Source organism: Seriola aureovittata, chromosome 10 (assembly GCF_021018895.1).
Source record: "Seriola aureovittata isolate HTS-2021-v1 ecotype China chromosome 10, ASM2101889v1, whole genome shotgun sequence".
Classification (NCBI taxonomy): Eukaryota; Metazoa; Chordata; class Actinopteri; order Carangiformes; family Carangidae; genus Seriola; species Seriola aureovittata.
Window position 1 is genome coordinate 24,116,652 of NC_079373.1, and position 27,045 is coordinate 24,143,696.

General features: G+C 40.2%; 1 protein-coding gene across 2 annotated transcripts; it reads right to left on the minus strand.

Moving 5' to 3' along the window:
- Nucleotides 1–1,615: 1,615 nt before the first annotated feature.
- On the minus strand, nucleotides 1,616–27,034 carry tmtc3 (transmembrane O-mannosyltransferase targeting cadherins 3). Of its 2 annotated transcripts, XM_056386834.1 has the most exons (15): nucleotides 26,888–27,034; nucleotides 25,900–26,113; nucleotides 25,352–25,570; nucleotides 21,848–21,947; nucleotides 17,583–17,698; nucleotides 17,093–17,265; nucleotides 12,979–13,231; nucleotides 11,010–11,158; nucleotides 9,993–10,113; nucleotides 9,734–9,845; nucleotides 8,101–8,204; nucleotides 6,862–7,031; nucleotides 6,063–6,289; nucleotides 3,891–4,673; nucleotides 1,616–3,371 (listed from the first exon to the last, which is right to left on the minus strand). In XM_056386834.1, exons 2-15 carry the CDS (start codon nucleotides 26,086–26,088, stop codon nucleotides 3,367–3,369), a joined length of 2,721 nt encoding a protein of 906 aa, XP_056242809.1. In that variant the 5' UTR covers nucleotides 26,089–26,113; nucleotides 26,888–27,034; the 3' UTR covers nucleotides 1,616–3,366. The 2 variants fall into 2 exon arrangements, with proteins under 2 accessions (XP_056242809.1, XP_056242808.1); XM_056386833.1 differs by having other exon boundaries at nucleotides 1,616–4,673; nucleotides 26,888–27,033.
- Between the last annotated feature and the right edge of the window lie 11 nt (nucleotides 27,035–27,045).

A 27,045-nucleotide genomic window follows, 5' to 3' on the forward strand; every position in this document is an offset into this window, starting at 1 on the left:
AGAAAACGCCCTGAAGCAGTGTACAGGCCAACAGCACATCACACTGCATGAAAGGCACATTGTGACTGACAGCTCGACAGTTACACTCTGCTCCAGTCATGCTGACAGATCAGGCTCTGGCTCAGTGTTGACAAGCTTTCACTTTGATTTGCTGTGATGCTTCATTTCCACACTGTTTAAACGTTATTAAAAGAGGCTTTACGCACTGAAATCTTGATGGACATTAATATCTAAACGCTTTATTCCAATTGGCTTCTCCATCTTTCCTATTTGTCCCCCGATTCCCTGTCACCAACTACTCAGTGCTGCAAACCAATACATGCCAATAGACGAGGGACAGGAAAGTAGGATGTAACTTTATGCTTATGTTTTTAGAACATACGTCTTTAACTGTTTTCTTATGGAGAATGCCTGATAATTTGTGTGCCTGATCCTTGTGTACTAGATACTTAAATATTTTTCTCACTTACTTCTTTTCTAAACCATGCACACAGTTTGTATTTTATGTGTCCGGGTTTGTCAGAGGCCCTTCTTTGCGATTTCTACATCTATCTCAGTACATTGTATGTGAATAGCATTTGTGGTGCTCATCGCATTAACAAAATTACATATAAAAAATCTAATTCGTCTTTCTACTGAAAGAATGATGAAGATACTGATTCTTGAAACATATAATACTGTTCAGATTTTAATGTAATTTTTCACTGTCGTAAACACCATGAACTAAATTGCGTTCACCTTCATTGTATTGAGGTCTGAGAAAACTCAGATATTTCAAAACCCTGGGCAAGTTGAAAAACCTCCAGTTAGACTTAGTTAGATATCACTATAGGTACATACAAAATAATAATGATAAAGACCCATTTTTTAATTTAGGTGAATTGACCTTAAAACTCCCTAACCTAAAGAAATATGATGCAGGATTTGAGGTTGGCGAGTTAAGGTTTAACTCCTACGATTTTGCTTCACTTCTTAAATCACCATGGCAACTTATGTTGAACTCTTAACCCGCTCCAGAGCAGGTTAACTTCATGGGATCATAACAAATAGCTCAGCCTCCTTCACATGAATGCAATCGTAGGCAGATAAGAAAAGCCAGGGCTCAGTTGATAATCTGCTTTGTAGTAAAGGTTATCCAGGACGGCTGATGTTAGGTTCAGTTAAGTCCAATATCAAAGATATTCAGGATATGTTGAACTTTGTAGTACAGGCCTCAGCTAGAGCAAAGTAAACACACTGTAACAAACTAAACCCTTTCATTTTCTTTACATTTCTTCACAGTCACTGCACCAGTGCAGAAAGGCAAATCATGTCAGGGGGTAGGAAGTTGCATTAGATTCCGTGTGTTTCTAAATAACATTACACTGAAGATTCAACTGGTCAGAGGGGCTAACAGCAGCATACTCCTGGTACATTGGATTTCAATGTGGAACTCAATTTGTGATTTAAAATTGGATTGCCACTGGGCTTAACATACTGCAGAGGATGGCACGATGCTCCTGTGGCATGATGTGAACGACGCATGTGTTTCATCAGCATATACGTCTGCGGCTTACCAGCAGGCATCTGTTTTACTGCACACATGTTGTAAACAGACACAGTCGAACAAAAGTGATGAGTTGTCATCTCACTTTATTTAATAACCTAGACCCCCACCACCAAGGGCTATTGCATAAAAAAAAAAATCTTAAATCGTACAAAAACCAGTCATTCAGCAAAATGAAGTGAAAAAGAATAATGTTGCAAACTGAATGCTTCCTCATTCAAAGCTGTACCTACTTGTTTTGGGGTAGACAGGCAGTTGGTTGAATGTTTCATACATGTTTCACACTGACAGGTTGTTTGAAAAAAAGAAAAAAAAAGAAAAATGACACGTTTTAAAGGTGAAAAACATACATAACACGTTTTACAAGTGACAGTACATGTTGAAAATTAGTAGAGACAAAATAATGCACCATGAATTTAAAGCATACTGTCATTGGTAAACCCCAAAAAAAAAAAAAAAAAAACATCTACAGCATTTGCAGTGCATATAAAAATAATAAATAACACTGGATACAAGTACATTGTAAATATATGTACATAGAATTATCAGGGCTAAACAAGGTCAATGCATAGCAAGGCTAATTAGTACCACCACAGTGCTCCAAACTTACAGTAATCAGTCTTCTCTCCTTAATTCTACTTTGAAGAATTGCACTGAGCAGAGTCATCGCACTGAAACACATTATTGCACTGTGAAGCGAAAACAGGAACATCATGGGAGCTGTGAAGACAATAACATCAGCTCAGAAGAAAGAAACACTTCCACTTAATTTGCTTTTTAATGAGCGTGATGAATTGGACACTGCTGACCTGCCTCACAGCCCCAATCAAGTCTGCTCATGTCAAGTTACTGACTATCAGGGCTCCCGATGGGGCTACGCTGTTAACCATTTGTGCAGTCACAGTAGTGTTTTGATGATCAGTTATTGGCCTATTTCTTCAAGTGCTCTCAATCAGAGGAGAATATTGTTTAAATCATCAGACCTCTTGGTAAGCAGCCAAGCAGGCGCTGGGTTTTATAGTGGCGTCATGGTGAGAAAAGCCTGAGGAAACGGGCAGGAGACATTTGTGCATCTCTGATTTCTTTTCAAGTCTTAATTTGTGTACTTGCCTGTAGCAGTTTTGAACAGTGGTAGTAACTACAGAGGGATTATTTTTCGATTCAGCTACTACAAAAACTTGAAAATGTGGAACATCCCAATGATATTTTAGTGCCAGTAAACTAAAACATCATCTCCTCTGTGGAGCAGGATGAAGGAGAAGGTCTGTTTTCTGCAAATGTGCTGTGAAAATTCCCCCTATGAAGTGGAAGGAACTTTGGAAAATGAAGAACACATGATGAAGCCTGACGCTGAGGATGAAAGTGCGTCATTGTTGACCGTCACATAAAATGGGTGTTGCCCAGGTCAAAGCCATGTGTATGGACAGTTTACCAAGAAAAGCAGAGGAAGGGAGAGAAAAAAAAAAAATCAACTCTAATGAGGCTGTAGTGTCTGAAGGATGGCAGACAGGCGTGGAGATCTGAGGGGGTAATGTGACCAAGGGAATGAGATAACAGTCTTTTAGATGGGATCACAATGAAATTTTGAGGCAGCTGTGAGCACAGGGGCTGATGATGTAGTGGCAGGAAGTGCCGGGTGAGATCAATAAAGATTAGCAGACATTGTTGAAAGGGAACATAAGCCTGGTGTTGAAGTAGTGAGGAAGGTTATTTTTCTCTGTGTGGTTTGGGTTATTTAGAGGCACAAACTCTGCAGATATCATCCTGCCTGGAGGAAATCTTGGGGACCACGTCATTTCCTTTAATTGTCCATGATACAATCATTCTGTTTTTAAAAACAATAACACACAGTGAGTGAGTCACATCTTTAGTGATAAAAAAGAATCCAGTGATAAACAATGACTACACTTGGAAAAACAAAACAAATATTTATAACTATGATATGTGAAATCACGTTCAGATGAAGCACACACATAGGCATCTACATCTGCCATAAGCTTTAAATAGATTATCCCAAATTGGCTTTGTGCTTATTGTTGAGTTTCATGTGCAGATCAACATTTCCCTTCTTTATAGGATTAGTGTTAGAGCAGGACCATGCTGAGCGGTCTGCAAACACGTGATTAAATCAAAAGAAATAAAATGGCAACTGATTAAGAATACATATTTCTAAGAGGGGGAAAATGCAGTCTTATCTTGGAGCATTAAAGAGCTCTATAAAAGTAGTCCAGCTATAAATTACAACAATGTCAATCACCACTTAATATGCGCTCAATCTCCTCTAGTCTCTTCAAGGCAGCTGCCCTTTTTTTCTCTATATCTTTAATCTCTTTAGTGGACTTACCCTTAGTCCGCTTGTCAGACTGGCTACTGTCCAAAGACTCTGATTGGTCCACGGCCACACCTTCGAGGCTTTCTGCAGAGGATTTCCGCACATTCTTGTCATCCTCAGCCCCCTTTCCAACAGTCTCAGCAACCCTCCCTTCCTCTTCACCCTGAGCAACTTCCTCCGCCCCCTCCCTAACTCTCTTCGGCTTTTCCTCCTTAGCTGTCACAGTGGCACCCTCTGATGAAGTAAGTGGCTGCCCGGCTGCGCTCATGGCAGCCATTTTGCTTCGCACAATGCTCAAGTGACGACGCACGTACTCCTCGTTTGGTGCCAGGGCCAGCGTCTCCTCCAGGCATCGCTCGGCCCGTGGCAGGTCACGCTCCTCAAAGTAGACCACGCACAAGTTGTGCTTGCCTTGCACATTGGTGGGGTCCATCCGCAAGATGCGCTCGAAGCAGATTTTAGCCCCGCGGGTGTCTTTCTTGTGGTTCATGAGGATGTCGCCCTTTAGAATCAGGCCCTTGATGTGCTCTGGGTGGTAGCGCAGTAGCTCGTCCAACACAGGCAGAGCATCCACCTCACGTTTGGACTGAGAGTAAAGCAACGCCAGGTTAAACAGGGCACTGCGGAAGCCGGCCTGCAAACCAATGGCTTTACGCATCCACCGCTCCGCTGCTGCATTTTCATTGGCATCCATGGCCAGCATGCCAAGGTTGAAGTAGCCATTGGCATCGTCAGGCTCCTCCTCCACATAGGTGAGGAAGCGACGGTTAGCCTCAGGCCAGAACTTTGGCTCACCTGCAACAGGAAGCAGAGACAAAGTATAAAGTTTTTTTTTTTATGATCCACTACTGATATTAATTCACACAGTCTACAGTTAATTATAGTCTGGATTCTGGTTAATGTTTGGAATTAATGTCAAAGGCCAAAATGTGCTTTAAGAAAAGTATCTGGTGAAAAACAAAACTAACTCCTGCCTTGTTGAGAATATATCCTAAAAAAGCTGGTGTACCTGTTGTTCAGAACCTGATTCTGTTTTGGGTTAAGAAAATTTAAAGCTCTCCCAAAGCAAGCCTCCATAAAATCTTGACATAACTGGTGTGATTTAAAAAAAAAAAAAAAAGAAAAGAAAAAAAGAAGTGGACTTAGGAATGTGATGAATGAGAAGAGAATACTTTGTGGCATGCTTAGAGCTCTGCCCACATGCACACCTGTGTGCACCTGGCCACTTCCTGCAGAAAATCAAAAATTAGAAGGATTACTTGACAAAGCTGTTCAAACGTTCAAAAAGCAAAAAAGCATTTGTACTGGCCATTAAGGATACACAGTGTGTAGTGCTGCAGCACACAAGTGACCCTTTGTTGAACTGTATCTGTCATCTGATTTGTCATCTGAGAGATAGCTGAGTATTAACAATGCACTATAGAAATAAATAGCTCCTGGAGAATACAGTATGTAAAAACAATCAAATCACATGTATATGAGTTGTTCATTCACATGTACAATCTCTAACTGTCGCCTGAAAAATAAAATCTGAAAAGTGGAGGAAGCAAGCTGCATGATTTTGGCAAAAATGGAGCATGTGGGGCAATATTATTTAAAGAGTGTTTTTTTAAATACTTGTTTTTAAATAAATACATGTCACTATCCTACTAATCCTGTAATAAGTAGTGTCCATCAATCAAAGGGGCCTCTAAGCTTTACACCTGTGATGACACTGTTTAAGAGGTTGGCTGGTCTCAGAGTTGTGCTGAGGTGAGCGTGACAGAAAACAAGCTCCGATGACAAGATATATTGCTACTTTAATGACTCACCTCTTTGTTAATTTTGTTGGAACCACCCTACATAAAATGAAATAGACGTGTCATCCATAATGTTTTTTTTCTTTCTCAGAGTCATTGAACTGTGACCGGACAGAAACTTGGCCATGAACTCGGTGCATGCAGGGTTCATTTCAGCATAAGGGCAAACTCTTAAGAACCTGGTCACACCCTAAAGGTAGTATCAAGTTATTTCCTTTGTTCATAACAGTTGACATAATAAAAAAAAGAAAAAGAAAAAAGCCCTTGAAGTGCCAAGTAATCCTTTGCATTAGCAAGCTGACCCCTATTTGCACTTCAGCTTGTGAATGGATTAGCTTTTAACTATTCACTTCCTCATTGCAAGACCCGGCAGGACCTAACTCACCAGACTCCTGCATGAGGAGTGCTGAGTTGAAGAGCGCCAGCTTGTGGCGGGGGTTGAGCTCCAGGGCGTGGTTGAAGTTCTTCAGGGCTTCTGAAGGGTCCTTCATCTCAATGTTGACGATGGCCAGGTTGTACCACAGATCGGCGTTGGTGCGGTCGAGCTCCAAGGCTCGGAGGTAGGCGTCCCGGGCCTCAGTCAGCTTGTTCATCTTCAGCAGTAGCTCCCCTCTGCGTCAAAAAAAAGAAAAGGAAATGGAAGAAAATCCAATCAATGAAAATAACACACACATAGAAATCAGGAATCATGGCATGATAATTATTTTACATAATGGATGATTTATAGGAAACCCTGTCCAGAAATACCAGAAAAACCAGACTAGTTATGCAAATGTTTTTTTCGTCTTGCCTGAATGCAGGCAGTAATTGAGTGACATCTTAAAAACACTATAGCACTTCTCTCACAGTAGAAAGGTCAAACAAAAGATAAGATCAGTTTACAAGGAAACACTGTTCAACAGAAATGCCAGTAGACAGTACAGTATAATTATAAAAGGTCTTGTTGGTGTTGCAACATGAAGAGGCCACTTTTTTTGTGCCAGTTCTAGGCGGCTGAACGAATCATTCGGCATTTTGTAACTTGTTCCCTCTAAACTGGAAAGTTGGAAAAACAATAGAAGACATGCTGGGGTGCTCCAGCTATAACAGACTGAACATTTGAAGCTACTGTATGTGCGGGAAGAATGAAGATTGATAAATCATGCTCATGAAATCTGATGGGTAGAAAATTTAAAAAATCTTGCCTGCTAATGTAGGCTTGTTTGAAGTCTGGTCTCATGCTGATTGCTTGTCGGTAGAGCTGGTCGGCCTCCTCTAGGCGGGATTCGTTGGCCCGGATCAGATTGGCCAGGTTTATGTAAACATTCAGATGGTTAGGGGCCACACGTGTCGCATACTTCTTACCAGGAATGACCTGATGAGTGATCAGAGAAATCATAGTCTCACTGCTTTGGGAACGTCTGATAACTATAGTGCATTAAAAGGAATGGAACATGACAATGTTAATGTGCCAACCCTCCTGCCTATCACCACTCTATTTGTGGACGGAGTCTTGGTGGTGGTGGAGGCGGCTGTATGCTGACATCAGCTGCTATATTGGTAATCAGACTGATAAATGTCAGAAGTAAAGGAGGATGCTGCCACTAAAGATTTTAAAAAGTGACATTTTAATGCATATCAAAAAAAGCCCATAGGCATGTATTGAATTGATGTGTGCCATGGCATGTGCCAGTTGACCTGATTCAAGTTGGTAGCCAAGAGTGACGATGACAGACAGATGCCTACACCCACAAACAATAATAATTTCCTTTTTTAAACAGAGATCCCGCTACATAGATGTTAAGAAGACCGTCCTTTATGCCGGCTTTGCTTGTTGACACTGAACCAAACAAAGCCAGCATGATGCCACCGCTATGTGCGATGTTACATAGAGACATGATGTGTTAAACAATAGTGTCTCCACCTTGTAGGCTTTCGCTTTTACACGGATGTTGATCTGTGACTACCTCTGGTGCTGGCTTACTGCGGTACCTTTCGTACAGAACGACAAGGTGGAGTAAAGGGGGCAACAATCCCACCATGAACAGGCTGTATAAAAGCGGCTATTGACAATGAGGAAAAAGGCAGCTCTATAGAGATAAACCGATATATTTTGTGGTTAGACAACACGTAGCTGCTCATGCAAGGATTGTTGTTGGCAATTTTACAACCAAAACCATGTTCGCTACATCATATATAGATACTAAACACATAGCTTGTTGTGGATCATGAAATCCACTGCCATTAGGTGTTAAACTCCACCTACAACGCGCCGCACTGCCACAGCATCAATAACAAGTGCACAGATGGAAGCAGGAAAATATATGAATGGCCAGAAGCCAAGAATTGTCGCTTCGCCTGATTGATGAATGAAGAGTTCATGTTTGAACTTTAGCCTGGCTCCGAACATCGTCGACTGTCTGCGACATGAAACAACATGATACCTGTGGCATGAGGGATTTGGCAACCAAGTAGGCATCTTCTGCCTCTTTGGACTTGTTCAGGTTCTTGTAGGTTCTTCCAACATTCATGTGAGCACCAATGTCATCTGCAAAATACATTTTAGGGAGTATGAGGAAAGGCAACAGAGAAAACAAAGTCAAGTTTTACCTTTACTGACCCTTTTAACCACCGTTTCTTCAGCTTAGCTTTGTTTTAACATTACACTAATATCTCAGCTAATGTTAAGTATGAATTACGAGAGTCTGAAATCACTGTAAACCTTCTGGGAACGACTAAGAAAAGTGAAGTGTTGAAAAGGGGTCAGTCAGGTCAAGCAAAGCTGACGCTTGATGATTAGCATAACAGGAAATCCTTATCGGGTTAATGTGTTTACATTGTTAATCTTGAGGATACAAGTCTCAGCTGACAACAGACTTCCTGAAAAATAAGCAATGAAGTAAAACGGAAATCACCGGGAGTGGCTCTAACTGCACATGTTCTTCATTAAAACTAAGTACGAGTTGAGTATAGGTTTGTCAGGTGCATGCGGTCACGAGTTCTAAGATTATAATTAATGGCATCATCAAACAATAACCTGTATGTTAAACATGTGTGGAGAGAAGTTTCGATGAAAAAAAGATCCAAAAGAAATATATGAACATAAAAACCCCTGGATTTATAATTGAATTAGAAGTTAAGTAATACTATATGAGTGTTGAAGTTTATTTCATCACCCTTGAGATCCCTGGAAAATCGACTCATTCAGCTTCACTCTTACACAGAATACCCTCTTACATTTCTAGATGTAGTTTTATTTCTTCCTTGGTTTGTATTAATCTATTAATAAACCATTTCCTCTCATTTTTGCCACATTTTACATTTTTCCTGTCCATTTTATTCTTGTTCCATTGTGGACCACAGGGAAACTAGCTACTGCGTTGGTGGAAGCTATTAGTGATCCTGTGAACAATAAACAATGGCCTTTGTTTGGCCTCTTTGAAGAGTGTGCTCACTTTATACAGTAGGATTCATAAGAGATCAGAGCCTTAACTAACAGAGGAGTGGAGACATTAACAGAAACATTTTACAATACTGTATCCCTGCATTTTTGTAGGTGATAGTACAATGTCTTGTGTTGTTAAGGAAATTGTTTCCCTTACTATTATGCATTACATAATTTTACAATTTAAGTGACTGATGCAGTAACACAGGCAGCGACTTTCTGGCATTCTTTACTTCTGTAAGCCTCCTCATGTTGCTGAGCTGAGAACTCGCAGAGGAGAATGAGTCACTCATGTAACTGCACTTGTACGTGTAATTTAGTCGTTTCTGTAGTCACATCTTAACAAGCACAGGAAAACCGCACTGGCAAATACAAGCAGACCCTGACTAACATTGACATGCACTTAAAAAGGCATTTGTTTCACAACTCAACAAGAAAAGGGTTGATTAAATTAGTCACAACATTACAAGTGCACTGTGTATCCCGCCGAAAGCAACACATCATGTGAAAATAAACAAATCACATGTCCCCTTTAACCTTGTTAGAGTAATCTGAAAAGTCTGCTAGAATTTTTTTCATTACATGTGCGATACCAAAATGTCAAAAATGTTGTCATGATTTATGTTTCTTACCTGGCTGAACACGAGTGGCCTGGAGAAAGTACCGCAGTGCCTTGGCATAATTATTTTGATTCTCTAGAGCGTGGCCAACATTGTTCCACAACTTGGCGTTGTTCTTGTTTACCTGAAGTGGCAGACGGTTTCAGAAACATGACAGATCCATCATATTATTTAGGGAAGATCAGGCTTTTTATCACAAGGTGATGAAGGATGTGTTGGCAGGATGGGCCAAGATATTCTGGCAATGCTGCCTTGATTCTTTCCATCTTACCTTCAGGGCAGACGTGAATAGAGTGTATTCTGACTCCCAGTCCCAATTCCTGTTAAAGGTTTTCACTGCATGCGTAGTTAAGAGCACTCCAATCATCAACCAGGAAATCTTCTTCAAGTGACTGAAATGGAAAGAGTTAAATTGATTTGCTGATACAATAAACCAAAAACTTCAAATTGCTCACATTTGACATTAAACACTTAAGTGAGTAATATAAGGCAGAGTCGTTCCAATGCTAGTATCAGGTGTCGGGGGAGTACTGGAGTCTATGCAGCAACCCGATACCATGTCATTTATTAATGAACTCTGTAGTTTCACACCCTGATCAATCAATTCTTCTTCTCCGCCTACAATGGAAGTTGCACTGTATACTACTTTTTTAGAGTGGCAAAGAAGAATTTATTGCTGGGAAATAATGAAACATTAGCTGTTAGCAAAATGTCAGCAATATTTTACACTGGAAAGGCAATGTGTACAGTGTAGAAGGCTGTCATTTTGAGCGGCAGCACTAGTGTTCGGACAGCTTGTGTAGGAAGTGTTATTTATTTCAAGAATTTTTATTTATTATTTTGATTGACAGTCAAATTAGATAATAATAGATAGATTCTATGGCATTCATGTATCTGTTCATGTTTTACAAAGGGGTTTAACCTGAGCCATGCCATACAACAATGACAGCAATAATATCACATTCAGACATAGTTATCATAGTTAACATACATCTGTATAAGGGTGCCCTGTGGTCTTAATATCAAGAGCTTTGTATATGTAATAACTGCAACTTATTTTACAAAATAAAGGGCAAAATTGAAGCCACACTAAATTAGAGTAACCCTTGACATTGTAGTAACAGCTGCCTAGTTCAAAATGCGATCACAGCAATAGACGTGTGTATTCATGTTTCACTGAGGCACAGGGGTGTGAGCAATTTGTTTTGACTGTTAGGAATGACAGACAGATTACAGCTTCTTGTTGTAACATTATAAGGGCGAAACACAATTTTGGATGAGCACTCACCCTTTATGCGAAACAATCTTAAACCCGTGTGCAACGAGAACACAGAAGCCCATACTGGGCACGTACAGCACCCTCTCTGCCACGACAAAGCCCACAGGGAAGAAGAGGTTGGACGCAGGTATAAAAGGCAGGACAATCAAAGACAGGGCCTGAGAGAAAGACAAAAAAAATGACTTCAGATTTCAATGCATTGACATAACTACATAGCAAAGTTCAGAGATCTTCCTAAAACGTGTCAGAAACATGCAGAAAGTATTACAATGATGCACTAGGACTCAAACGATTAGTCAAATTAACGATATCTCAATCGACAGAGAATTAATTGTCAACTATTTTGATATTGTATTAAACATTGCAGTTATTTTTCGAACACAAAACCAACAATTCATAAGTCCTGACTTCTCAGGATTTGCTGCTGTTCATTGACATAAATTAGAATATTTGAAGGCTTTAGACTTTTCAAATGTGACTATTTGTGGTTTTTCTCAGTCCATGTATTGTCATAGAAGACTGTCTTTGGGTTTTGGACTGTTGGTGGGACAAAACTGGCAATATTCAGATAGATACTGAGGGGCATGTTTCACCATCGTCCGACATTTTTTAGACAAATAAGCAATTATTCAAGAAATGAAGTATGAAAGTAATGGTCAGTTGCAGCTCAGTGGAGAGCCAGCAGCCACCACACTGTAGGCAATCCAGGGTAACAGCAGGGCTCCTCACTAAACAACTGTTCTGTTTAATGTGTCTCATGCCACATGAGACAGCGGCAATGATTCTATGTATGTTGATGTGGTATGATATTGTTATGCAACATATTCCAAAATGCTCTCAACAAAGCAGAGTAAACACTACAAAGGTCAATATTTGTGTTGATTTGTGGTCCCCTTTTCTAAGACTGAAGCTAAGAGCAATACTGTGAGGAAGTTTACTGACCTTTAAGTACGAGAGCCATGGGCCTGTTGCACAACAGATGCTAAGTTGTATCTGTGCCACAATGAACAATTAGCGCTCATTCATTCCTTTAAAGATGTTTTATCTCTCTTCATTTGTGATGGTCTTTGTAGCCTATTTTTATTATTTTATTTACTTGTTTGCCAAATTTAAAAATAATTTATTTGATTTTATGATTAAGCTGATGAAGATAATCATGACGTGCAATCTTGATTTTATCCTCAGTTACTGATTCAGCAATGTCATGAAGAGAACGTCACAGGAATCATGTTGTCAATAAAAAACCAGAACGTGAACAACAACGGTGAAAACCTTAACAATGGGAAACAGGCTACTATGGAAATAAAAATCTGTCTCAAGCAAATCGTAGCTAATCCAATACCCAATTTAGTAGGATAAAGTATCATTATTTGTTGTTCCTGTGAAACACGAGGAACCACTTTATTTAATGGCCTTAGTGAAGCCATTGGGTAAAAGACACAAAAGGAGTTTTTTTTTTTTTTTTTCCCCTTTCTAAACTATTGACATCTGATGAAGCTGTTCTGCCTGATCTGAATACTTTGTAGTGAATTTACAGAACAAAGGACCTTTTTAATGTGAAAGTACTAGAGGGTAATCAATAATACCAAATACTAGAACCTCCTTTGATTTGAAAGCCTTCGTTTGTTTTACAGGGAAGGAAACGATGTACAACTTGAGTTGGGTATAAAGACAGTTGGCGGAGCCATGTCGTGCTTCCAACCAATAATTCAAGAATCTTGTGGTGTTCTCCCAAATCAAAGGGGGTCCAATATGTAGTTGGCTATGTGGCACACCAGTCTTACATTGTTCACTTTCCCATAACACCCTGTGCCAACCCATGCTGCCTCCCCCACATCATACCTTTGAAATTAACAACAGCGACTCTCTCACCCACAACTACAGCATGCTAACCAATGCAGCAGTGACACTTCTGCACTTTAACTATATGTAAATTGTAACCATACATGTGACATCTGCCCAAACGTCGTCCTCTCACCATGATGACAGTCTTGGCAGAGCTGTGTCTGTAGCGCAGGCTGTGGTACGCCAGCAGGGCCAGGAAGGAGTAGAACAGCAGTGTGGCCAGGTTACGGAGGTCAAGGAGCGACTCCACCAGGGGGATGGTGCCCATGGTCCAGTCGCAGCAGAGCTCTGAGGGATTCAGCAGAAGCCATGCATTCACAGGAAGTAGGTAGTTGAAAGTCAGTTGTCTTGTGGGAGTGGGGCTGACTGCTGCTGGGTTATCAAATCTACAAGAGGACACAGAAGAAAAAAAAAGTTAATTTTTACCAATAAAACTGGATAGGGCAGGGGATGGTAAAAAATGATTGTGAGGAAAAGAGAAAAACAATGAAAAACCACACTATTAAAGACTTGTAATAATGATGACAATATGAAACGAGTGCAGATTATTTGTCCCATTTGTTTTAACGTGGACACCGAACAAGTCAAGTACATGCAAAAATGCTATTTTAGCTTTCAGTAGTCTGTTTAAGAAAAGCACAATTGCAGCATGATAAAAACTTGGAAAGTAGAAAACTTGTCATAATAGAACACAACATATAGAAAATGTATGAAATTTAATTAGCTCACTTTGCTGTCCTGAAAACTGAGCAGAACTAAGGGACCACATGGATGTGGAGAGTCGGGTGTAAACTCACAGTCAGTGAGTCACAGCCACCTTACAATATTTCCACCTCGGATATAGTTTCCCTCAAATCTCATTTGGAATGAAATTTTCACCTGTGTGGCCTTTAATAGTGTATAGTCTCTATAGACTCTTGTAGCTAATCAGAATGGCTTTTTACCAAGACCATGGCCTAGTGCATGAAACCGTACTGTGGGATAGAAAATTATCAGCTGTCGTAGAGAGGAAAGGTTAGTGAGAATATTACATGGTGTTGGAATGTGTTGAGGTCCAGAATTTGATTAAAGAGTTTGATTATCAGTGGTTTAGGAGCTATAGTGTGTAGATATAATGAGTCTTATTTTACAGTGAAAATAGGAGGTTTGACAAACATACAAGTCTGCAGTCTGATATCCATCTATCTGTCCATTCATTAGCTACACTGCTTATCCTTTTAGGTTGGTGGCAGGTCTGGAGCCAATCCCAGCTGACACTGGGCTGAGGCAGGGAACACCCTGGACAGGCTGACATATATAGACAACCATTCAAGACCTACAGGCAGTTAAACCTGCATGTCTTTGCACCGTGGGAGGAAACCGGAGCACCTCAGAAACCCACACAGGAACGAGGAGAACATGCAAACTCCGACCAGAAAGGCCCACGGCTGCTTGGTAGGTTCACATACTTGTTGTGAGGTGACAACTGCACCATATCAGATACAGCACATCAAATTCCACTGATGATAGTATTCGCTCTCATCCATCTCAATAAAGAGATATTCGAGGTGTACGGTGCATGTACGCTCACCATACCTCATGAAATTCTGCAGGTTAAGTTTTATAAATTTGTTGATGATAGTATCTGTATCTTTTGGACCAGCTGAAGTGCGATCTTCTCTCTCATCCATCTCAAAGAGATGACTGGGGCATAATAAGCACGTAGGCGTATTACTATATATCAAATCTCTTGATTTTCATTTTGACCTGCAGTATTCGGTTCTACTTTATGTATTCTTGTAGAACTGTAAAAACGGTACCTATATATATCTACATCTGTATCTCTATATCCATCTGTCCATATCGGTATCTTAAATCACATTGTATGGAACATTCAGTGATTATGGATGTTCCTCTTCAATGCATCAGGCTGATGCATTGTTTACATTTTTTTTTACAGTTAATCTGGTACATGATACCCTCACACTCTGTCATCATGGTGAGCCCCCAAAGTTTCCCATAACAACCCTTAATCCCAACACCACCAGTTGGGAGATGAAATCTCAATGTTTTGCTAAATCAATACCGTTTTTGTTGTAGTAACGCTAAAGAAAAGTCTGTTAGCATATCTAAAGTAAAGAAGTTGTCTGTTTATATTATTCACTTAGGAATACGTGTCAGGGGGTCGGCAAAAACACTGGGATTCATCCGACCTCTGGTGACCCCGATTCTGAACTCGTGTTTTGCCTGTACCGATGTCAGATGGACAACCAAATAACCAACTGATGTCGACATACTTAAACTCTGTTACAAGCAGTGCAAAAATAATTTTTCAATAATGAAAATATATGATCCAAAATGTGAATGAATATCGTCTTTATCCTGCAGTCACAATGCACATGTTTTGTCTACGCAGCTGCTGTGTGACAACGCCACATCCTTAACTCGTGATCCATCTCTCTTTGGTGTTCAAGCTAAGCACCACTAGCCCCTATTTGTATCTGAACTTCTCTGGTGCAGCAGGTAAGTTAGTTCTGAGGACCACAAATCATGACTGGGAAGGTGATAATCTGTGGTGAAATATGTGGTATTGTTATGGCTTGAACGCAGAATTTCTCCCAGACAATCTGGAGACAGCTTCAGGATTACAGTGAGGGGATTAGCATATCTAGGCTAATTGTCTGGAATTTTATCTTCACAAGCAAATGCCATTAGATTGAGTCTATGTGGAGTCTATGCGTGCAGTCAATTTCAAAATAGTTTAAATTAAATTCAATCAAACTATTAACCTTTGGACATTGGCATAGTGTTCTTACTGGTCATGTAGTTCATCTAAAGTACAGTATTTCTCCTTGTGAAGTTGATTAAATATTGGAGCCATGCCTCCATACAGGATGTACAGATATCTGTCTCTTTACACTTCAGATTATGGTTTTTGCTGCTTCTGATGAAAAACTGAATTTAAAGACATATACACATTGATTTTCAGCTCTTTGCTTCTAAACTAAAAATACCAGTGTTTGATACTTGCTACCGTTGCAGTTCTACGTAGGTTAATAAAGTCTGAGCTCCACGCCCATCTCAAAGCTACTTTATCATTAGGAACAGTGTTGTGAGCAAGAGGCGATCTCGTGCTCTCCACAAGCTCTGTGGACCTATCAAAAAATTCCTTCGCAGTGATAACAATCTCATCTTTAACTCCGCCAACACCATAAATATCACACACACATATTTCCCTGAAGGGGATATCAGGCCGTGTTAAGGGGGCACGGTATCTATCAAGGATACTCATAACTTAGTGGAAGTCATATGTGCACCAAAAAGTTTGAAAAAAAATATGGTTGCTGTCAGTGTTTGAGATCAAGGAATGAGAGCAACACTGAATAAGAATAACTACAATGCAAATGTATGCATGTATATTCACTTTCATGCAGAGCCCTGTGTGCACTGGAAAATAAATTTACGCCTTTCAGTCACAGCCTTCAGCTGCAGGAAGTGAGAAGCCATGGGAAGATTTTCTACTTTAATCAAATAAATAAAGACATTATGTAAACTATTACATAATCTGAAATAAATAAAGAACTAGACTAGTATAATGTGTTTATATAATCATGCAATCCATTTACATTCAAATCATGATGTTAGTGTGTTCCACTGCCCTTTAGTATCTACAAATGTCGTTTCCTTTTGTGCAGATAAGATGCAGCAGCTCTAAAGCTGCACTTTTTTAAAAACTGGTCCAAATTGAAGATTTTACTACAACCCATTAAAAAAAAATTATTATCATCCTAAAAATAATCACTTCATGCTTTTCAGAGCAATAAAAGTCTATATGAAATAGTGTGCTTTTAGTATATTTGTAATAAAATACAAATCAATTCCTTATATTATAATAAAGCCCAATGAGGTCAACAAAATAAGGGAGAAGTTGCCTTAAAGGTTGTGAGACAGATGCAACTTGAGCAGCCGGAAGTGTTGAAATTTTTAAACGAACTCAAAATGTACCACTTCAGCCTGGCTTTTAATTAAATAAAGTTTTTAGTTAATCACTTTATTCTGTTCACTTTTTTTTTGCGCATGTTATTAAAGCTTTTAAAATGTATTTTATTCTATCTCATTGTTGCTTTCTTACTTGATTTGTCCTTTTTTTGAGCTTATCAGTCGTCACTTTGAACTGCACTAACTATTTATGAAAAGTGCTATGCATTTAAAGTTGATTGATAGATTGAGCAGCGTTGTGTTGCCAATGATGGGATACCACTGCCTACCTGGTGAAGACAGGAAGCTGAGACTGGATGACTTGGACTCTGATGATGACGAGCAGCAGGGTGCTGATGATGAGGACAATGAGCTTCAGCAGAGTTTGCAGGACAGCGTAGGGGAAACCGTCTTTACCCTGCAGGACTTGCCGCAGTGTGTCCAACAGCATGGGCAAGGTAAACTGAGAGCAGGAAGAGGGAGAAAGACAGGGAGGGAGAATAAACTCAACATTATAGTGTAAAGGATTCATACACACTTTCAGATTTAAATTCCACTAATGTTTAAACTCTAAATGACTATTCCTTTGTGATTTTAGAGTTTGATGTAAAACATTTTTAAAATCATTTTGCCAGCGTTTAGTGTTTTGTTCAATATGAATGTCTAATGTATCTGTCCGATATACTGTTAAAAAAGGCTTGTTGCTTGTTAACGCTACCTCTCAGCTTATGCTTAGACAAAGCCTATTGCAAAAAGCCAGCCAAGATTAGGGAGCCTTACCCCTTGTGCAACGAACACTTCATGGACGCAGCAGATGCCGACGACAGTGATTCCCTGCTCCTTACACAGTGTCGCTGCAGCCACGAGAACGACTGTCAAAGCGATGGGAGCCCAAACTGAAAATTGGAACAATATACATAAATTACAGACAAACTATGTACAACATTTATACAACATTGTCCTGGAGGTTGTCCTTGCCCACATTGGCAGGCAATTGGTTGGCATGGGGGAGTCTTGTGTGTAGTAGTTAAAGTATTTGGGACTGTCACGCCAAGTTTTTTTTTCATACTGTTGGTTAGACCGGTTGCTCTAGTTTTGTGGAGTTAGTTTTGGTGGATGTTGGAAGGGAGCAGCATTCGTCCCTAATTATTTTGCCTTGCAAACCCATTTTGAGCTTTATTATGCGTAAGCTTTGGGTGAGCACAGCTACATTTGAGTTTGTTGGAGCCAAGCTTCCCCTTTGTATGAAGTGGTTGATCTCAACAGTAGACCAATCAGTTTATTATTTTCGCTTTAGTGTGGTGGAGAACATGGGTTAAGACCAGGATTTCGGACCATTTCCCTGGTTTCTAGAGGGTCGCCAGTTTCTGGTTGCCTTTTTGGTCCTGGTGGAATCAGTGCATAAGTACCCACCACTAGTACCTGTCCGAAGACTAGGGTTGAAGAATAATTGCAGGGAGAAAATTCTCCATCCTTCAGATGTTTGTAGTTTGGCCTGGTAGCTTTGTAAACATAAGCACTACAGCTCATGCTTTGTTTGAGTTTTGTTGTAGCTTGGTTCCTTTTGTTGTATGCCTTGGGGCAATTTGGTTGCCTAGTGAGCCTTTGGTTTTGGAGGAACTTTTGGGTATGCTACTTTGGGGTAGTGCTGTATGTTAATTTCAGTTTTGTGTGTTTGGAGGCTGGAGTTTTGTGAAGGCAGGGCAATTTATTTGCTTTGTCTAGCTGCAGGCCATGGTTTGTTGGACACTTGTGATGAGCTTTGGTGCTCATTTTGAGCAAGAATTTGATAACACACTTTGGGTCAATGGTTGAACTTGCTCCTCACTTTCCTGTGTTCTTGGGGAAAATGCAAATACTGTTCTACATTATTCCTTATGGGTGTATACAGACAATGCCATTAGTATGCACTCATCATGTGACTTGTTACCTGCAATTCACTTGCCCTGTTCTGCTAGCTGTTTCTCATCCTTAAATTGCTCCTCTGGATCCAAGGTTGCTGGGTGGGGGATCAGAGCTAGTAAGATTGGGTAGCAGTGGTTGCTGTATGGGTTTGGGTAATGGCCATTGTAGTTGAGTGTTTAAACTGAGGGAATGTAAGACATAATATTTTATAACATTATGGTATTGTCTTTTGACTTGTTTTCAGATGTCAAGGTGGAACCTTGATCTTAAGAGGGGGGGTGTGATGCCCCTCCCATTGTCTTGGAGGTTGTCCTTGCCAACATTGGCAGGCAGTTGGGTCGGCATGGGGGAGTCGTCAGCTGATGCTGTTCACCTGGGCCTTCCAGAGTATAAAGGTTGGCCCGTGTGCTCGCTCCTCTCCCTTCCATCTGCTGACATCCATGTGTTTTGCTTTTGCACACACAACACCGCCACAGTGCATGTACCACTCATACACACACCACTTTCATGACTAAACTTGCTGATTTCCAAACCTCATTGCTTGTGTTATGTTTTAGTTATATAGTATAGCTTTGTGTGATCACCCTTATTGTCACATTAATTGAACCAGTTTGTGACACACATCCATTATATTCCGATTTGGCATATTCTTGACTGCTTCTCTTGAGACAAAAGCAGCTTTCTGTAAAGTCGCTAGATATCATGTAATCAGGTGTTCGCTCTTACCTGGTCATCAGTCACTTCAAAAATACCACTTTAATAGACCAATGAAAAAAGCCACTGCAGGGTGAAAATAATGGATGTCAGGCATTAGGTCTTGTGCTTGCTCCTGTTAGCAGGGTGGATGCTGGCCAATTAGGGGCCACATTTTGGTCATGAACTTTGAAATATTTGACTGTGAATTAATGAGAAGTCTCTGAACAGACCATTAATTTTGGTCCCGGTGTGGCATGACTGTCTCAGGAAGGAAAAGAAGGCTCAAGTCTCACGTCTTTCGAAGATCTGGCATCTGAATTGGGACACAGCTTAAAGGAGTTGCCAGGTGCCTGGGGAACAGTGCTAACAGACACCTGGCAGGTGATTCCAACACAACAACCTATACCAATATGAGTCAAACCAAAGAATGAACACAATGCAAATTTACAAGTTGGAACTACAGCCTGACTGATCTGTCTGCATGACTAATAATTAAGTGATTTTAGCTCATTATAGACACATTGGTATGAGTGCACATTTTGGCCGCTGACTAACTAGTAATTGCAGTAAAGAAATGCAGTAGACATTGTATGTCTGAGGTAATTTAATAACTGTATCGCCATCAAGTTGTTTGTACCAGAAAGGTTTGAAAAGTTTTTTTTTCTTGCTCAATACATGTTTACATAAAAAAAAAAAAAAAAAAAAAAAAAAAATCAGCTGAAATATCATTATCTGATTTATTTTTCGAGCATTTTTATGCCCTTGTTCCTTGAACAATGACATTAGAGAGAAGACAGGAAATGAGGACAAAAAAATAAGGAATAACATGCAATAAAGGCCTCAGGCCAGATGTAAACAGGGGACAGTCCAGCTCATGCTTGGCATCCCAATCCCAAGGTCACCAGGGCTCCCCTTCAAATCTGTTAGAATCAATCTTAAAAATCTAGTAATGGTTGGCCTTTAGTTGAGACTTAAATTATTGTCATGACCTGATGTCATGGCTTTTGTTGGTTTGTTTCACTGAAATGTAAATGCAAGACTAGAGCAATTTGAATCAATTTGAATCCTATTAAAAGTTCGAAAGCTTCTGTTATAAATGGTTCTTCATGTTTAGCGCATAAAATTAAGATGCACCGATTGCAATCATCTTGGCTGATTTTGATTTCTGACCTGCCATTTCCAATTTTGGCCGACTTTTTTAATGGACAATTCAGTTGTATGTCCATAATAACACATTGACTATTAACTCGCTTTCTCTCTATCTGTCTGAATGAAGGTAAACAAAAATCATGTGACTGCTTTCTGGTTACAACTCTTCACTATTCCTTATTGATGGCCATTATCTAAGGCACAGCAGCAACACTGGCGGTGTGGACACATGCGTGCGAGGTGCAGCAGCAGTTCAGCGAGGTAGACGTCATGCACAAGTGAGGTAAGCTGTGTGGCACTAGTTTTAGCTGCTTTGCCTCTTGAAACTGGACATGTTCAGCAGGGTGGTGGTGTTTTTTATGTGTCTGATTAACTTTGTTTTTCTGAATGTGTTCATGGTTGTTCCTCCATGGCTTACTTTGGCCTTACACATATTACAAATTCAAAGATTTGGTGATTTATGTCTTCTTCACTCACGGTGAAGAGCTTCCACAGCGACGGCAAGTTGTGTGTGTGTGGGGCTACGTTTGTGCTGTTGCACGATGTGAACCATCATGTGACGCATGAGTGTAAATTTGATTGGCACAGAATCTGATATTTGAGACTGATCATATCACCTATCACAGCTGATCACACTGAAAACTGGCCAGCCCATTGATCAGTGCATCTCTAAAAGCCATGTGTTGCAGCATAAAAATTTTCCTCAGGGTGCAATTACAGAAACACACCACATAAACATGTGTATTTAATAACAACAATTCCCACACACTGACTACATAACAGTTAAAAGCATATGAAATGTACAAAACACAGGTGAATCTGCATCAGAATTTTAACAATGAACACTGTAAGTGTAAATATAATTACAGTAGACAACCAGAAGCCAGTATGTTGGCAATTATTCTCCGGAAAGACAGAATGTCAATAAAAAAAATAATTTAGTTATAATATAGTTTTCAAAATGCAAACTGAATTGGCACTAAGCCATGACAGTTTCCCTCTGAGCCAGATGTCTGATCTCGTTCAAACCCCTCCTGTGTCCATAAACCTCCTCATTCATACAAACGTTTGACTGTGGACTATTTCTACTTTTTAATGAATGAGGACTGCAACGTTGTTAAAGGCCTTTCCAAAGAGGTCGCAAGTTGGCTTCCTGCCTCCGTCTTGAATATTTACAATGTCTTAAGGGGAGTGCACGTGTGAAATAAAAACCCTACATGAAATGAAGCCAGCACATCTTGTACATGACACACACAGTAAATAGGTGAGAGCCAGTTGAGCTACATTAGACTTACCAATGGAGTGGTCTGCACCTGTTGATTTTGTGTAGGCCAGGAAAGCAGCCAGAAGGAAGATTGAAGACAGAAGCTCAGCTCTGCCAACCACACCTGTGACCTGATGATAAAGAGTGACAGCAGTTAGTATTTCAGCCAATCTACACAGATTTAGTAAGAGCTTTTCTTAAAACTGACTTAATTTACTTAACCTGTGGGGGAAGTGTGGGAGCAGATCCGACAACAGGATATTCCTAATACACCTTGAGTAAACCAATATAGAGAATAAAGCTCGGTTCTAATCACTTTGAAAACAATACACACATACACAACTGGCAGTAACTTGAGTCTGCATGTTTAAGTCCTTGAATCCAGTTGTGAAAACAGGCTTTTTCAGGTAAATCATCTGAATGGATTGCAAGCAGAAATACATTCCAGGATAAAGTGGGCTCTCTGACAGCATCGTCTGCCATTTGTGTAAATGATGACTGCCCTCATGTGGAAGAAACAACATTCTTACTTCTACCATAACCAAAGGGCCTGAGTTCTTAAGACACTGACATACCCTAAAACCACACATAAGGTCCCACTAATGGTTCTACACAGCACTGCACAAAGCAAGAGTCTAATGTGCCCAGTGTGTATCCCTTAAGAGCACATTAAGCATTTACAAAAGGGTTGCAACTTCCTAGAAAAAGGTATTAACATCTAGATTAAACAAGGTACATGCATTGTTCATTCTTTCCTACTATTTGTCACTTGGTAGCAGAGGAAATAATTCACTGGCTGCCCATTTAGCTGCAACTAGTTTACATCAGTCCTTTGAATGGGTCTGTGAAGCCCGCTGCACAAACAGTGCCACAGTACTTACCTACACTTATGTTATCAGGCAGCCACACTGCTGCATTAGCTCATTTGATAATGTGCCCAAATTCCTATGCAGGGGCCATTTGTCTACAAGGATACTCCTATATTCGATGTTTTAATTTGATTACACTGACTGCTGTAAAACATAGCAAAGATCTGCCTTATCTAAATAAGTCTAAACCTATTTTATGCAATCAGTTTTCATTATCAAATGAATCTTCTCTGATTTGGTCATTAACATTAGGGTGAGCTGAAGAAGGCACATTTCCAAACTTACAAGGAAATCTAAGGAAGAAATCTAAGGAGCATGCCTATACATCTGCTTATAGACAGCCTTAAACTTGTCTCCTCAGTTCATCAACGCTTATTCAACAGAATGGTAGAAAGGCTGACTACAGTTAGTTCAATTTGGATGAACTGCCCAGACTACTATTCCCGTTCTGTGGCTGTGTGTACAGCGATGGAGCACAGCTTATCAGTGAGCGCTTAGCTATAATGCCATTTTAGAGCCTTGAGATACTGTTGTGGACTACACTAAATAAGTTGTATTTGAAGGTACTTGGAGATACTAAAAAAACTGAAGCCTCCATTCAAAAAGTCAGATAACCAAAAAAGACACTGAGAATGACACGGGGACACACAGGGAGTCTTTGTACGTACGTATCATGAAGGGACCTTCAGTGCTTGGAGCATAACTCAAAAACAAATGATCCGTTCAGAGAGATTCCAGACGGCGATAACATGAAGGGCATTTGCTGGAGTAACTCTAAGGGCTCATTTGTGAGGCAAATTGTTTCCATTCAAGAAGTCTGAGAGTCTCTGCATAGATTAGAGAACACCATGAGGAAGACTGGTGCAGCGGTGCATGCTGTGTAACAGTAGCACTCCTCCCGAAGAAGCAGAATGTTTTCTTTGTTTTTCTGCTCTGGTCAGGGCCTGTCTGGTCATCAGTTCAGCTACGCTGAATAGGATGAATTACAAGTCCTAATTGGGGAAGAGGCTTTTCAGACAGGCCCTATTGAAGAGAGTGAGATTGAGATAAAATGACCAACAATAAGCAAAAAGGTTTTTGGTCTCCGATCAAGTTCATACAACTTTGTGATCTCGATAACATCCATGATAAACAGCTGCAAGAACTAACTTTCAATTTCAAAAAGATTCTTTTTAAGTTTTAAAAATAATTTAAATATTCAAAACCAATGATGTAAAAAAAAAAAGAGGGGACTTAAATGACAGTTGCAGTAACTGCAATTGCATTAATCACTTTATAAGTGACTTAATAGCTTGTACTTAAACATGGTCCACAACAGAGGAGGGGGTGTCTTGGATAAGGTACGGTCACACCCTAAGCAGGATCTAACAATATACTATGTGGGCAGTTGTTTCATCTCCTGGTCACTATTTTATTTTTAAAAAAATATACAAATCACCTGTCCACTAATCAGAAGATCGGTGGTTCAATCTCCGGCTCCGCTAGTCTGCATGTTGAAGTTTCCTTGAGCAAGATAATGAACCCTGATGTAACATTGTGGGTGTGTTTGAAAAGTGCTGTATGCATATGCAACGGTGTACGGGTGAATGTGGCTTCAAGTGTAAAGCACTATGAATGGTAAATAAGACTAGAAAAGTGCTATACAAGTGCAGTCCCTTTACTATGTGGCTTTAGTATTGATTCCGTGGAGGAAACACACACCCAACAATATAAGTGCCAAAACTGAGGCACCGTCTAACTATGATGCTCCACCCTGCAGACAGAGCTGATGGGCATGTTGGAGCAATGCAGAGGCAGTGATGTTACAGCAGTGTTGCGCACAAGTGATTTCCTAATCCTCCTCCCCAGTTCAGTGAAGGTGGGTACAGTATGTACATATACACATGGCTTATACACTTTCACACCTTACTGTCTATGTACATTTTGGACCTCAATCCTATGTTTTCTTTTCATCTTAACAGGAGGACCAATGTTTTCAGACCTGATGTATTGGCTCCATTTTGTGCGATGTATTTGTGAAAGGTTGCATTTCATGACATAGTGAGTGCTGCCCCTCTATTGGTTATACAGTTGTAGATGGATGATTGTGAACTAAGGATTATCTTGGCTTGTCGCCTGTTTTGAAAGATACCAGGAATGTTATGTTTTGCATACTTTTAAGCTCAAGTGGATGGTGAAAGTCAAACAGGAGAATGGTGCAATAGTAATAGTAATTGTGTGGACAACGGCACTGCAAGACTGATGCTTACAGTGCATTTCTCCAACATTCCTGGTCTTTCCACACTGGTGGGACTCAGTGAAGGGACTTCTATTGAGACATGTCTTTTGTGGTGACCCAATGCTGCACACATGAGTGTAAGTGAAAAGCCAAACAAGCATCATAACTTCATTTCTCTCCATAACTGCTAGCTCATTACTTTGCTGTTAAGATGGATCTCTAAGGAAATACATCACATTAAGGAAGTTATGATATCATTGATACCATTTCAGTCAGTGCTCACATTCTGGCAGAGAAACATATTCCGCTTTAAGTCAGTGATTCAGTTTAAAACAGCAGTAATCGCTGTGATTTCAGTTTGTAAATCTAATCTTGTCAAGGTTTTTAAGTTATTTTTGACAAACCATGAATTACATAACTTGCATTCACCCAGCAAATGTACACTTACAGCTTCAGTATGGATGGGATGCACAGCAAACAGCAAAGCTGCCACCAAGCTGGAAGTCTTGTCCAGGAACAATCGGCACACTCGCAGGAAAAGCACACATACTACGCCGTGTAAAACCACATTGAAGAGATGGTACGAAGCTGCGCTCAGCTCACTGAAGAGGTAGTTCAGTCGGAAGGTGAATACAGTGAGGGGTCGGTAAGATTTATGGCTCCGCTCCTGCAGTGGGACACACATTTATGCTGTCATATATATGACTAATTGAGAGACAATTCAAAACTGACAAATATTTGGTTAAGCTTTTGAGTTATTCTTCAAATTACCCTCAAAGTCGAGTTAATCTGAGGAGGTTGTAACTGAATTCCTTCAAGTTTCATTGGATAAATAAACTGGATATTTCATTGACCTCCTTAATAAAACTGAAAATAAACCAAATCTGATCCTAAACTAGAGAAACATCATGTAAGCTTTTATCAGTAATGTTTTTTTGTAAATGTAAACTAAAAGAACCGATATAGCAGAGAGGTGTGCGCTGGACTATTATTTACCTCAGCCATGGGCGTTCCCCAGAAGTCATTGAGGAATAGGTTGCGGAGAGGGGTTGAGGGCCGTAGGTCCTTGTTGTCAAGGATTGCTGAGACATCATCAAACACGAAGCCGCATGACAGACTGTTCCAGTAACATCCCACCACCAGTCCAGTCAAAAGTAAAATCTCCTTCCATGACACGACAGCCATGGCTGGCCAAAGCCGTCATTGATCACTGGGCAGGAAAACAAAGAGATCTGACATTAAAAATGCTGACAACAAAATGTGTAAAACAGGCACCATGTCATGTAGATGGATGGGTTTGGTTTTACAGCTTCAAAACAACCAGTAAATCCTACAACAATGCAACTCTCCAGAGGGCATGTGTATTAAGTTAATAGAACCGTGTTTCACAACTCTCCTTTTCCTCTTCTTAACATGCTTCCTTGTCACAATACTACCTCTACATTATAATGATTAAAATCTGTTATGCCACTACTATCCCCCTCTTTTACTACCTTTATCATCTGCCACCCTGTTTTATTGTTTAGGGCTGTGGATTATTATAGTCTACAATTTGGGGAATATAACCTGGCAGCTAAACTACCCAAAAAATAAAACGGGTGGGATATGACCTTACATGCTGAAAAAATCATAGTCTAGCAACCGCCAGTACAGTGACAGCTGGTTGCACAAGCGATGGAGGGTGTACCTTAGTAGCAATCTAAAACCATTGCTAATGAATATCAAGAGTGGTTAAAGAGCTATCCAACTGCGGGTGTTGATTAAATGAATACAATCTGCATTGCTACCGGTCGATCGCGAGAATATAGGAGCACTAAGAGCTTCAAGCAGCTTGTTCTGATATTTTCAGACTGGCTGCTGCAACATAACGTTAGCTAACGACAAAGCTAACTTAGCAGCTAATGTTAGCTAGCTTGATACCAGTCTGTAAGCCAGATACAGTGAACGCAGATGTATTTTTTAGGTCCTTGAATTTCCTACTCACCGTGTCTGTAGCAGGGCGGGCGGTGACAGCAGAGGGGATTTCAGAAACTTGGGATGGTTACAAACACATACGCTGCACGCAATTCAGCAAGCGGCATTCCACTTGTGCAAGCTAGCCCTAACACATCATCACTTTCACTTCCGGTTCAGAGGTGACCG

Bases quoted from the DNA above. Each gene is read 5' to 3' on its own strand.
- tmtc3 (XM_056386833.1), bottom strand. From the start codon at position 26,088: ATGGCTGTCGTGTCATGGAAGGAGATTTTACTTTTGACTGGACTGGTG. The intron at 13,232-17,092 runs GTAGGCAGTGGT...GTCCTCTTGTAG, and splicing joins CAGCTTCCTGTCTTCACCAG to ATTTGATAACCCAGCAGCAG. The intron at 6,290-6,861 runs GCAAGATTTTTT...TTTTTGACGCAG, and splicing joins AAACAAGCCTACATTAGCAG to AGGGGAGCTACTGCTGAAGA.